At 40.5% G+C, this 14,037-nt stretch overlaps 1 protein-coding gene across 5 annotated transcripts in view; it reads left to right on the top strand.

Moving 5' to 3' along the window:
• NADK2 (NAD kinase 2, mitochondrial) overlaps positions 1-13,068 on the top strand; it is a 41,851-nt gene extending 28,783 nt beyond the window's left edge. For 2 of the 5 annotated variants that reach the window (XM_084833048.1, XM_084833051.1), the window contains exons 10-13: positions 1,416-1,469; positions 3,043-3,166; positions 8,290-8,429; positions 8,625-12,977. In XM_084833048.1, coding sequence (XP_084689174.1) covers positions 1,416-1,469; positions 3,043-3,166; positions 8,290-8,386 — 275 coding nt within the window. In that variant the 3' untranslated portion in view covers positions 8,387-8,429; positions 8,625-12,977. Of the gene's footprint in view, positions 1-1,415; positions 1,470-3,042; positions 3,167-6,889; positions 7,051-8,289; positions 8,430-8,624 lie in introns of those variants that run through there. The other 3 variants (XM_084833047.1, XM_084833049.1, XM_084833050.1) reach the window with 2 other exon arrangements.
• Positions 13,069-14,037: the final 969 nt, after the last annotated feature.

The raw sequence follows: 14,037 nt of genomic DNA, 5'->3' as shown, positions 1-14,037 counted from the left end.
TCTATTTGTGGTCACTGTCCTGACAGAAAGTCTTCACCGAAGGAGGTAATTTTTGGTGATTCTCTCCCCTACAGCACCCTGTGCCTCAAACCTGCTCCAGAGGGGACAGCCTTCTGCAGTAGATTTGGGAGGGGCATAGAGGGCTGCAGGGCAAAGAGAGAAATAACAAAAATTGCCTCCTTTCCTGTTCTGCCAGTGAGTACTTTCTGTCAGCAGAATGACCACAACGGGATACAACTCAAAGAAACTGAAGGATAACAAATACTTGTTCAGGAGTGAGGTGTTCTGGATAGTAAAGCTAATTTCAATCACATTTAAATGAGTCGCTACAATTGGATACAATCCCCTGTCACCGAAAAGACTAATTCTGACATGGAATGGTTCACTAAGGGAAGCCCTGTTCTCTTACTTAGAGATATTTTTAAATATGTTCACCCTTTATAAATTATTGAATATATAAATATTTCATATTCTACTGAGATGTTCTCCAATAGGTTTCTTGAGTGGCCTTTGGGTTTGGCGTATGGATAATTTATTGTAAGGACATTGGACCACAGAAACCACATGCATAATATTGCATTTGAAGAAATGCTGAATGGTGTAACTTTGATTGTGGTAGAAATAAAATAAACCTCCCCCTATTTCCTATGTGTACTATGTCTACTTACAATCTTAACATAGATGAGATTGTCTTATAAGAGGTCTTTTTTGTGTTTTAGGCATTTTTAAAGCTTTTTAAAGTGGTAGCATAAAATGTATACGTTTATAAGTTTTTATGTCATTATTTGTAGATCAGCCCCTGAAGGAAAGAAATCTTCCCAAAATGTAATGGGCTCAAATAAAATTAGAGCACAATCATATGGCGATGCCCATAAGTGTCTGAACTTGGAGGCTTCTGGGCATCCTATGCAGAGCAGGAGAAGCGGCGAAGGCGATCTTTGCTTCCATGCTCCTGCCTCCATTTTGGGTAGATGGCCTTTTTCGTCTTTCCAGCTGGGGCTCATTGGAGTGGGAGGGAAGGAGGCCAGAGAGGCCTCTAGATATGTTGTATTCCAGCTTCCCCAGCCCTGGCCACTGGAACACCTCCTTTCCCCCCTCTCCAAAGTTGTCTTTGTGACCTTGGAGAGCAGCCAACACGGTTCTCTCTGCACCAGCTGCAAAGAGGCAGATGTGGGGAATGCAGATTCTTGGATCTGCAGCCAGAGTGCTGTCTTTGACATTGGATCTAGGAATCCAAACTATCCTACATGCCCCCCACCCTCTGTCTAGGGGTCTTAGGATTGCTTCCTCTGGCACCTTTGAGAATTTCTTCTCTTTTTTTTGTGTAGCAAAAAGTGCCTTCACTCCCCACATTAACTAGCAAATGCAGGAGATGAGTGTATCTAATGGAGTCTTTTTTTCCTTTGGTGTAATAGCTAAACATTATGACAGCTTAAATCTTCCATTGAACAAGGAACTAATACAGAAAGGTGAGACCTCTTTTGGCATGGTCGACTTTATTGCAGTTCATGAGTTTGTGGGTGGGATTTAACTTTTGTTTAGTACTTAGTTTTTAAGAAAATAATGAACATTATTTTATGTATTTAGCTTGCACGTTTTAAGTTTTAAAGGTTTTATTTACTACTATAAATAATAGTCATTTTAATTTGCAGTTATTTTAAAGATCCTCATAATTGAAGTGAATAAAATTGATGCAAGCTAGTTTATTTTCATAAGGTTTTCAGGATAGGAGTATGGATTTGTTATGGATTTGGCCTTTGCGGAGAGTTTTCAAACTGTAGTTCCAGTATTTAAGAAGCTTTTATCTGCCAGTTAACTATCTATGGCTGATCATTATACTTCAAACAAAGCATACACCAAAAATTTCCTAGGTAGATTCAGTTTTGCATTTGTGCTTACAAGAATTAGTAAAGGGAAAACCTTTTGGTCCATTTTTTATTTTTATTAGAAATGTACTTGTAACATCACATCAAAATAACTTGCATAAAATAAAATAAACACTTCTTATTAAACAGAGCATTTCTAAAGATTCCTAGGTCTTAATAGCTTAATAGGAAATAGTATTTCCTAAACATTTTTTATTCTTAGACTTCTAGCCTAAATAGCTTAAAAAGGAGATATCTCATTTTAATACTCCATTTAATTTTGAATAGCTTATTCAGCTGACAGGTACATAGGCAGGGTAAGCTTCTAACAAGAAGCCCCTTTGTTCCAGAATAGCAGATACTTATACCTTTTTGTGTAGCAATTAACTCATAGTTAATATTATCTGCTGTCCCATAAATTAGGGTTCACAGTCTTAATTATCTTATTGTTATTAAACATTCCTAAAAACATTAAAACATACCAAAAAGGCATACAGATACATCTTTCAGGATAGATAAGATCAATTCTGAACCATACCTTTGAGAAGATAACTCCTTACTCAAAATTTGCTAATCACACCTCTCAATCATTTTTTCTAGACATCTGTATATCTAGTTTTCTTATGTGTATGCCTTATGCAAATTTTTCTCATTAATTGATAAGCATAAACTTTCAAGTACACTTTTGACCTGGAACAATACAGTCTCACACCTGTTTATTACTCAGCCCTTTGGCCCAAATGATAGGGCTTTAATTCTGCATTTTCTTTTTGGATACCATCCAGGTCATCTTGACAACTGTTTTTTGTTTGTTTGTTTTTTATGCCAGCTACTCAGAATTCATTGAGAACCTGTATGTATCTTTGTGTGTCTTCCCCTTAATACCACTGCTACTTTTTAGACATTTATATTTTCAAATTCTTAATTATTTATCATTAAAGAATTTGCACTGGTATTTTATAAGGCATTCTATATTTTTTAAGAGAGCTGGGTTAGCAGTTTCTTGATAGCGTTATCAGTAATTCTAATAAAGCAAAGCCAACTATTTCTGAAAAATCCAAGACACACCTTTTACAGGAAAGCAAAAGGTCTGGCCATTAACAGCACAGCTGATTTGAAAACTTACTGTTTAGTGTGCTGATTGTAGAACCTGATAGTCTAACATTTGTACTTACAGTAACAAATGGATATAATGAATCACTGCTGTATAGTCCAGAGGAACCCAAGATGCTTTTTAGTATACGAGAGCCTATTTCAAATCGTGTTTTTTCAAGTAGTCGTCAACGGGGTTTTGCTTCAAAGTAAGTATTGGCTAAAGGTGTTTAATTTAGTTCATAATTTATACTAAGCACTGATGGCAGTTTGTCTGAAAATAGGAATCATATACGTGTGTCTGATAAATTTTATATTTCATTTTACTACTGCCAAAACAAGTTACAGTTGCTGGTTTGGCTGATGTTGTTCAATAAGCATTCAATAGGCACAGGAGACATTGCAGCTTTGAAATCATAAGGAGAAAAACATTATTTTTAAAGTAAAATCTAGACTTCTGGCTGCATTATGTAGGGTACTACTACCTTCATGCTTCAGCAAAGGAGAGCGTTACCTTGTCATGGTGCTGGAGCTTGAGCACCTCAATGACATCATGAGCTAAACTGTGAAGGGACACCCAAGATGGGAAGGTCATGGCAGAGAGGTCAGACTAAATACAATCCCTGGGGAAGGAAACCAGAGATACGTTGGTATACCATCGGAAGATGGGACTCCCAGGTCGGAAGATGGTCAAAATGCTACTGGGGAGGAACAGAGGATAAGTTCAACTAGCCACAGATGTGACGACACAGCTAGCTCAAAGCCAAAAGGATGGCTAGCAGCCGTTGGTGTTGGTGGTGAACGACGAATCTGATGTTCTAAAGATCAACACACCATAGGAACCTGGAATGTAAGATCTATGAGCCAGGGCAAATTGGATGAAGTTATTGGGGAGATGTCAAGATTAAATATAGACATTTTGGGTGTCAATGACCTGAAATGGACTGGAATGGGCCACTTCACATCAAATGACCACCAGATCTACTACTGTGGACAAGAGGACCACAGAAGAAATGGAGTAGCCTTCATAATTAATAATAAAGTGGCTAAAGCAGTGCTTGGATACAATCCAAAAAATGACAGAATGATCTCCATTCGAATTCAGGGTAAGCCATTTAACATCACAGTGATCCAAATATACGCCCCAACCACAGATGCTGAAAAGGCAGAAGTAGATCAGTTCTGTGAGGATTTGCAGCACCTACTGGATAGTATGCCAAAAAAAGATGTTATTTTCATTACAGGAGAATGGAATGCTAAGGTGGGTAGTCAGACGACACCTGGAATTACAGGCAAGCATGGTCTGGGAGAACAAAATGAAGCAGGACATAGGCTGATAGAATTTTGCCAAGACAACTCACTGTGCATAACAAACACTCTTCCAACAACCTAAGAGACGACTTTATACATGGACTTCACCAGATGGTTGACACCGAAATCAGATTGACTACATCCTTTGTAGCCAAAGGTGGTGGACATCTATGCAGTTGGTAAAAACAAGACCTGGAGCTGATTGTAGTTCAGATCATGAACTTCTTATTGCACAATTTAGAATCAGACTAAAGAGAATAGGGAAGACCCACAGATCAGTTAGATATGAGCTCACTAGTATTCCTAATGAATATGCAGTGGAGGTGAAGAATAGATTTAAGGGACTAGATTTAGTAGATAGGGTCCCAGAAGAACTATGGACAGAAGTTCGCAACATTGTTCAGGAGGCGGCAACAAAAAACGTCCCAAAGAAAAAGAAAACCAAGAAGGCAAGATGGCTGTCTGCTGAGACACTGGAAGCAGCCCGAGAAAGAAGGAAAGCAAAAGGCAACAGTGATAGGGGGAGATATGCCCAATTAAATGCAAAATTCCAGAGGTTAGCCAGAAGACATAAGGAATTGTTGTTAAACAAGCAATGCGCAGAAGTGGAAGAAGATAATAGAAGAGGAAGGACAAGAGACCTCTTCCAGAAAATTAGAAACATCAGAGGTAAATTCCAGGCAAAAATGGGTATGTTCAAAAACAAAGATGGCAAGGACCTAATAGAAGCAGAAGAGATAAAAAAAAGGGTGGCAAGAATACACGGAAGATCTGTATAGGAAGGATAATAATATCGGGGATAGATTTGACGGTGTGGTCAGTGAGCTAGAGCCAGACATCCTGAAGAGTGAGGTTGAATGGGCCTTAAGAAACATTGCTAATAACAAGGCAGCAGGAGATGACAGTATCCCAGCTGAACTGTTTAAAATCTTGCAAGGTGATGCTGTCAAGGTGATGCATGCCATATGCCAGCAAATTTGGAAAACACAAGAATGGCCAACAGATTGGAAAAAATCAACTTATATCCCCATACCAAAAAAGGGAAGCACCAAAGAATGTTCAAACTATCGAACAGTGGCGCTTATTTCACATGCCAGTCAGGTAATGCTCAAGATCTTGCAAGGTAGACTCCAGCAATTCATGGAACGAGAATTGCCAGATGTACAAGCTGGGTTTAGAAAAGGCAGAGGAACTAGAGACCAAATTGCCCATATCCGCTGGATAATGGAGAAAGCCAGGGAGTTTCAGAAAAACATCTATTTCTGTTTTATTGACTATTTTAAAGCCTTTGACTGTGTGAATCATAACAAATTGTGGCAAGTTCTTGGTGGTATGGGGATACCAAGTCATCTTGTCTGCCTCCTGAGGAATCTGTATAACGACCAAGTAGCAACGGTAAGAACAGACCATGGAACAACGGACTGGTTTAAGATTGGGGAAAGAGTACGGCAGGGTTGTATACTCTCACCCTACCTATTCAACCTATACGCAGAACACCTCATGCGACGTGCTGGGCTTGATGAAGCCAAGGCTGGAGTTAAAATTGCTGGAAGAAACATTAACCATCTCCGATATGCAGATGATACCACTTTGATGGCTGAAAGCGAGGAGGAGCTGAGGAACCTCATGACGAAGGTGAAAGAAGAAAGTGCAAAAGCTGGGTTGCAGTTCAACCTCAAAAAAACCAAGATTATGGCAACCAGCTTGATTGATAACTGGCAAATAGAGGGAGAAAATGTGGAGGCAGTGACAGACTTTGGCTTTCTAGGCGCAAAGATTACTGCAGACGCTGACTGCAGCCAGGAAATCAGAAGACGTTTACTTCTTGGGAGGACAGCAATGACAAATCTTGATAAAATAGTGAAGAGCAGAGACATCACACTGACAACAAAGGTCCGCATAGTGAAAGCAATCGTATTCCCCGTAGTAACCTATGGCTGCGAGAGCTGGACCATAAGGAAGGCTGAGCAATGGAAGATAGATGCTTTTGAACTGTGGTGCTGGAGGAAAATTCTGAGAGTGCCTTGGACTGCAAGAAGATCAAACCAGTCCATCCTCCAGGAAATAAAGCCAGACTGCTCACTTGAGGGAAGGATATTAAAGGCAAAACTGAAGTACTTTGGCCACATCCTGAGAAGACAGGATACCCTGGAGAAGATGCTGATGCTAGGGAAAGTGGAAGGCAAAAGGAAGAGGGGCCGACCAAGGGCAAGATGGATGGATGATATTCTGGAGGTGACCGACTCGACCTTGGGGGAGCTGTGGGTGGCGACAGCCGACAGGAAGCTCTGGCGTGGGTTTTCCATGAAGTCACGAAGAGTCGGAAGCGTCTGAACGAATAAACAACTACCTTCATGATGCAAATGGTTGCCATCTTTTTGTGTGCTGTATAAAGTGGTCTGGAGTCAGCATCTGGTTTAGGTGGAGTACAAATGGAACCGCTATAGGTATGCACTCTAACACTGTGTTTATATAACTGATAATTTATCTCTGTTTCTGTTTCGGTTCCTGATACTTTCTGTGTACCTCAGTGATACATATTCCTCACCATCTGAAATTGGTCTGATAAAATGCCCCCCTTTGACTTGGTTTTTTTTTTACCTCTTGTTCTCCCCTTGTAGGCAGGAGATCATTTTGCTCATCGAAGGCTCCAACCTTAGGGACCAGGGAATCAAGATAACAAGCACTTTCTGATGAGGTGGAATCTCCCCCTAGATCCCCAGTTATATTCCTGCAATAATTTGGGAAGGCAGAGCTTTTTCAGAGCTCTTTAAAGGTCACAAAATAGAGAACAGAAGTAATAGCTTAGTGAGAGAACAGACACTAGTTTATTTATGTATTTATTACATTTCTATACTGCCCAATAGCTGAAGCTGTCTGGGCAGTTAACAAAAAATTAAAACCACAAAGTACAGAATAAAGTTGCACAAGTCGGAGAATGGCTGGAGAGAAAAAAACCTGGAGAAAAATAGTGCTTATTTGGGAGCCGGGAGAGGAAAAGTAGAAGGAACAACTCCTTTGCCAGTGTTCAGAATTTGTGGGCTGTAATGTATAGGAAAACATTTGTGCATACTTTATGACAACGAGATAAGAGGAACAAAAACAACCACGGAGTGCAAGAAAAAAGCATGGGACCTGTATAGCCTCTAGACACCAACAAGACCCAACATTCCTTTATCTGGGGTGGGGGTGGGGGTATAGAAGGTATGGCTGCCCATCAACAGATATTCTCTGCACAGCCTACAGAGCAAAAAGTGAATATTAAAAATACAATATACAAATGGAAAACAATAAAAATACAGCATAAAACTTTCCTTCTAGTGGAGGTAGAACAATTGGCAGCTCAGATTTCAATAACTCATTAAAACTGTCATGGGATATGAAAAAGCAGTGCAACAACCTGGGCAGGCTAAGGACTTTTTTCTTATAAGGGGGGAGGAGTATGTTTTGTCTTCTGAAAGCCACCTATGTGGAGACATCGGTGTTCATTTGTAGTGTCATGTGAATGTACTTGCTGAAGACCAGGTACCGTGCCCCATACCACAGCTTGGGAGGAACCAAGGTGGCCAGATGTGATTCTTATAGATCCTACACCTCAATTCCAGAGATATCTGTGCCTTCCACCAGAGACATTTGTGGAGGAGGGTAGCAGGGTGGCTGCTTGGGTTTTATACCTTGTGAAGATAGATGCCTTCATCCTGGCCAAAGGAGCTTCAGTCAAATGGTTCTGCACAGGATCTTGAGGATCCTGTCTTGCGAGTGTAACTGGGCTATGTGGTAGACTGCTTTTTGATATCTCCAAGCTGAATGTCCTCCTGCCTATGTAGAGGGAGAAAAGGACATTCTTACCTGTTGAATTTCTGTTCACCTTGTAGACAAGAGGGCATTCTGCATCCTGTGGTGCAGCCCCTAGCTCTCTTTGACATCTGAAATTGTAAGGAGTCAGTTGGAGGTTTCTTCTCCTGCTTGGGCAAGCTGCTCATTTTTACTCTGTTCCTCGCCTGTTTCTGTAATTTCCTAGTGTGGACCCTTCCTGGGGAACTTGGGAGAGGTCTCACCTCCTCAAGAAATGCTTGGTAGCCATGCCAACTGAGTCTCGGAGGCAGAACCTTCCCTGAGTTGAATGCCTTCTTGCTTATGAGGAGGAAAGAAATTCACCAGGTAAGAGTGGGTTTGTTTTTTTTCTTGATGCTAGGCTGGCAACATCTTTCCATACTAAACAAGGACTGATGGTGATAAAATTACTCTAGCTTAACTTCTGTAAAATAATGTGTTGCTTCTAGTCCCTAGTGGATGTGCAGTGAAACTGCTCACTTGATGAGTTGTCTGTAGTAGTTTTCTTTAATGTATTTTCAGAGTTTGCATTCGCTCACGTTGTTGGGATGCCTGTATGGTTGTAGATGGAGGAACTTCATTTGAATTTAATGATGGAGCAATAGCATCAATATTGATCAATGCAGAAGATGCACTACGTACTGTTTTGCTAGAAGAATGAAGAAACAGTTGAAAGCATTCAGAACTTACAACACAAAGGCATGCTGCATCATTTCAGATGTGAAAACTGTTCTTCTGTATAGAGATGCATTTGGGAAACAAAGATTGAATTGGCTTTTCATTCCTTTTGGTTGAGAAATTCTTGGGAAAACAATGTTTGTCATTTATTGTACCTTTACAACAGGAAAGTTAACTGAAGGTTTGCATCTCAAGCCTGCAAAAGTCATGACTCTTCAAAACCTTAATAAATCTCACAGGATGTTTTCAAAACCAAGGCAGGGTTCAAACAACTGGTATTAATATTAAACTTCACAGTTCTGTAGAAGCAGTCTAGTATTGGTTTCAACAAAATGTCTTGATTCTTCCTATATACCACATCAGTTTCTAAAAACAAATGTCAGAGGTAACCTAAAAGGTTAGGTTAGTGTTGAATTTACTTACACAAGAATTTGAAGTAACCTTTTTGTATCCATCAAGAGTTTCACTTTTCTAATTTTGTCATAATGTTTGAAATGGACTTCATTATGCTATTTTTTTCTACAGTCTAATATTCATACCTGAAATCCAGGAATGTCTTGTATCTAAAACTTTTTTTCCCAGTTTGAATGATGCAGTGCCTACCTTCTGTGGCAAGAATGAGACTCACTTGATATTATCCACAATTCCTAGTCGCCAGCTGACAATGTGGTTTTTCTCATCAGGCTGAATTAGCTTCTGAAAAACGTTTTTCAGTAAATTCCAGTCATCCCCCTCCCCCTCAGAAAGTGTGTATAGTAATGATCTTAGGCAAGATGTTGCATCCTTAGGAATCAAGAACTTCATCTGTTTAATTAGGACCAGGAGCAGACCAGAAGGGAGAAGGGCTGAAGTTCTGCCCCCAGGAGACGAGCTGGTGCTGTTGATTGGCCAGAGCAAAGCATGAGCAGTGGTGTAGTTGAGCAGCAGGCCAGATTGCATTGCCTGTGCCAGGACGATGCTTTCTTACCCCATCCCTGCAACAGGCACAAATGGGCCCTGCGGGACTAATTAGTGAAAGTACATAATGGCATTCCTTCTAAAATTTCAAACTTGTAGCAGTGTGTGTTCACTGCCCTCAAATTAAAGGGGTACAACTGAAGACAAGACTCCATTTGTGAAGTGGGGAAATATTCAGGTATCTTGAAAAGCACCTGTACTAAATGTCTTTTCAAAACTCACACACGAGAATGACTAGTTTGAGCAAATGCCACATTGTTGGGACACCTGTTTTTTGCCATATAGTTAAGGTATGCAACAAACCATAGAACTGTGACCACAATCAACTACTCTCCCTTGTTTTATTTAAACTAGTAGTATGGCTGTACTTGCAAAGATGGTATTCAGTAGTGTATTAGTTGACACTACTTAAACCAAGGCACAATGCTGATTGGTTGCAACTAAAAAAGAAAGTTCTTGCTGGTTCTAATGGAGTTATAAGGATATTGCCAAATGCATTCACTCTTTACATTTGAAATAGTAATGACCCTCAGTGTGAGTCAAGTAAATGATGAAAGGTTGTCAGAGAGGAAGGCCAGGATCTCTTCTCAATCATCCCAGAGTGCAGGAGACGGAATAATGGGCTCAAGTGACAGGAAGCCAGATTCCGGCTGAACATCAGGACAAACTTCCTGACATAGCAATATGACAATGGAACCGATTACGCAGGGAGGTGGTGGGCTCTCCCACACTGGAGGCATTCAAGGCAAGGCTGGACAGCCATCTGTCAGGGATGCTCTGACTTGGATTCCTGCATTGAGCAGGGGGTTGGACTCGATGGTCTTGTAGGCCCCTTCCAACCCGACTATTCTATGATTCTATGAGTCCTTTTTTAATTACACAGCTTATATCTTTAGCACTTAATACCTAAAATTAAACATTTCAGAAGTAGTTTTGGAAAAATAGTTTATTTGCTTTATAAGTCTGAGAGTAAGCCTTTCAGTGGAAACAGCTATAGTGTAACAATTACACTGAAATATACATAGATGTCTAGCTCTTTTAAACTACACTGTGAAAAACTAAACTCATCATGGAAAGCTCCCACTTAAATTTGTGTGCTACAAATTAGCCCATTAGTCAAGGTATTGGGTGGTCTGTCTTTATACGGCTGTGGTCCTAACCATAGGTAATAGGAAGCATGGTGGCTATACTGAGATCAGTGGGACTTACTTCCAAGTAAACAAGTTTAAAAAAATGAAGAAAACACTCAGAGCATGAAAATGTCCTGTAATCGTTAGTTTGAAGGTAAGAACGCTTTGAAATTAGTCCAGTGGGATTGCAATTCTTTCTGTGAACTTCTCAGGCTAAAGTTTAAATTGCCAAACTTGTGGCACGATCAACTTGCAACCTGAGGGTAATGTCACAGTTGGGAAATCCCAATAAGCCTCATTGGACCCATTTTCCCTCCTCCCCGGAATACACATGAGGGTTGTGTGCACAGACCTTGCATTCCCTAATGTCCCCTTGCACTTGCCTGTGCATATATAGGCAAGAGGGAGGTGGCTGAGTTGGGCCAACTTCGTGCTGCACTCATATGCCCGCAAGACAAATATTCCATTATATTCCATTGTGCCAAAATAATGAAGAGCTTAAAAAGTGTTGTGTATAAAGATTACTGCTATTTATAAAGTTTGAAAAATGGGTAAGAAGCAGTGGCTTAAAAGTGACGCAGTCTTAGAAATGATCCAAGCAATAGCTGTCTTTTGTGGTGACCTTATCAGAAATAGGTGCCTGCAGATACCAGAGTAGATAGGATTTCAGATTGGGTACCCTCTGTTGGTCTTAATTTGACACAGTTAAGCACCATAGTGGGCTTTTTGAGTGCTTATGTTAAACACTTGATAAACCTTACAGAGATCATTGAGTGTACAGTGTAAACCCACAAAAAGCCCGCTTTAATCAGCTGCTCCTCCTCTTCCAGCCAGTCTTCCCTTCCGTCCACTTCCCCAAGCCAAAATAGTCCTATTGTGGGGAGGGGGTGTAATAGGCAGTAGAGGGCTTCCGTGGCCTTCTGTGGCAAAAGATGCCTGGAGTATTTCCTGTTGGAAATCATGAAGCACAGCTTTCTGTGCTCTCAGTTGTCATGGGGTTCTTTGTGGCCTCACCCCTCCCATCCAAAGGTAAGGCTTTTCGGCTTTAGAAAGTGGGGACTGGCAGGGGAGTGGTGGTAAGGGATGTGGGATAAGGGCTACAATTCATGTTGGGCCCTGCTTGAATGGGGCAGTACCAGCCTCAAACTGGACCCACCATATTCGAAGGGGTATGCCTCACTTTAAACCTCCCATTCAATAGTTGCCCCATCTTCAGTTTTAATGTGGCTTGTCACATAACTGCTGGTGGTAGTCTTGTGAGAATGAAACCTCAAACAATGTGTACTGCTTGGAGATCTGTAATTAAATCTACCGACTTTAAAAACAAAACGAGCCAGCGGGTGGGGACTGCTAATTTGTTTGGGGATTGCTTTTTCTAATTTCTTCTCTTCCCACCCCCACTTGCTTATGTGCAGAGGAAATAGGAGCTTGTGGGGACTGCTTTAGCTTGAGAAAGCAGGGCAGAGGGGGAAAGGGTTAAAAGTTCCCCTGTCTAGTTAGAAGCTCCCTTACCTGCGGTTTCACTTAGTGTGTTAGGAGATTAACTGCAGATCTCCCAGCCTAATGTGCATCTTGGCTGTAATAAAAACTGTGTGTGTGGAAATGAGACAATCTTTAGTAAGACTATTCATTTCTTTAAAGTGCAATTTTCTGCATGTTTAAGCAAAAAAAGGTATGACTTTTTTTGACTAACTTGGAAATACTGGGAATTGTAGGGCTTCTTTTCCATCTAAACATACATAGGATTGTGCCCTTACAGAATTATCTAAATTGAGTTGTGCTGAAAGAGTTGACAAGGCAATTTATAGAATAGGCTAGAAGAACATGTGGAATGTGTACAAATATCAAAGTCAACATAGTGTAACTATTCCTCCTCCCACAATTGTTTAATTCCAGCATGTCAGATTAAAGTGGTGTTATTAATATTTTAACCTGGGTTCCTTGTTTTATTAAAATAAAAGCACTGAGATTTGGGTTTACTTGGAAATATTGTATGATGTGGTTGGCAATTAAATGTAATAAAGATGAGTTTTTGTTTTTCTGCTGTTTTGAAGATTACTCCATATGTAAATATCTGTTATTTAGCAAAAAAATGCTTTTTAGACACTTCTACACATCTTGTCTCTTCCTTTTGGAACTCAGTTTTGAATCAAAATGCATTTGCCTCTATGCAGTTCTTTATAAATACTGAAGCTCATAGCATTATCTTGAACAAAACACTGATGTTGTCAGTACTTTGGCAGAAGTAGAGGAAAAATGATCCATATAGTCATTTTTTTCATTTATTAACATAGTACGGTATAAAACTCTCTTGTCATCCTTCCCCGCCCTGCTGCTCTCCAGATGTGTTGGGCTACAACTCCCATCATGGGGGTGATGAGAGTTATAATCCAACATCTGGAGGTTGCCATGTGGGGAAGTCTGCTCCAAGTACATGGGGTGGGAGAATGAATAAAAGAATTTACGGTACAATCCCATGCATGTTTAGACAGAAAAAAGTCCTACAACTCCCAGCTTTCCCAACCAGCACTGCTGGGAGTTGTAGGACTTTTTTCTGTCTAAACATGCATAGGATTGTGCCTTCAAAGAAGGCTTTATGGTACTTGCATGCTGACATTGGTCACTTCCCTTCTATTTCTCCTGCCAACTAACCACATGGCAGGATTTGGCAGCCTGTAATATTCAACCTTGTGGTAAAGCGGGGTGGGGAGGAGAGCCACAGTTCTACTGAGTGGAATTGTGGAAGGATATTTCGTCCCTTACCCACCTGATAGCGTTGAAAATTGACTGAGATTTAAATACCACCAGTTTAGCCATGAATTTACTGCCTGCAGATAGGCAGATGTATGCAATCTTGCACCATGTGCTAAATGTTTCAAGTAAGCCTTTTAAATATCACATCACTGCTTTAGACTTTCTTCATAAGCAGGTTCCATGTGTTTTTCAAGGTGACCGAATAGGGTTCAAAAGGACCTGACTTCATTTCAGTGTTTTTTTAGCACTTAAGGAGGGGACTTGTTCAAACTATGTAGTCAGCCCTAAGAGTTGGGAAAACCATCTGTTTGAATCTCTTATCCTTAGTTTCAGTCCAGATGTTAAAATTTTGTGGATGGGGATTGAATAGCATAAATCTGTATAGTGCTGTAAGCAAGATTTAATTTAGATAGGCC

The sequence above is a fragment of the Heloderma suspectum genome, chromosome 2 (assembly GCF_057233095.1).
Source record: "Heloderma suspectum isolate Gila_16-S chromosome 2, 16-S_ref, whole genome shotgun sequence".
NCBI lineage: Eukaryota > Metazoa > Chordata > Lepidosauria > Squamata > Helodermatidae > Heloderma > Heloderma suspectum.
The sequence above is the reverse complement of the archived record's forward strand: the minus strand, read 5'-3'. Positions and strand labels throughout refer to the sequence as shown.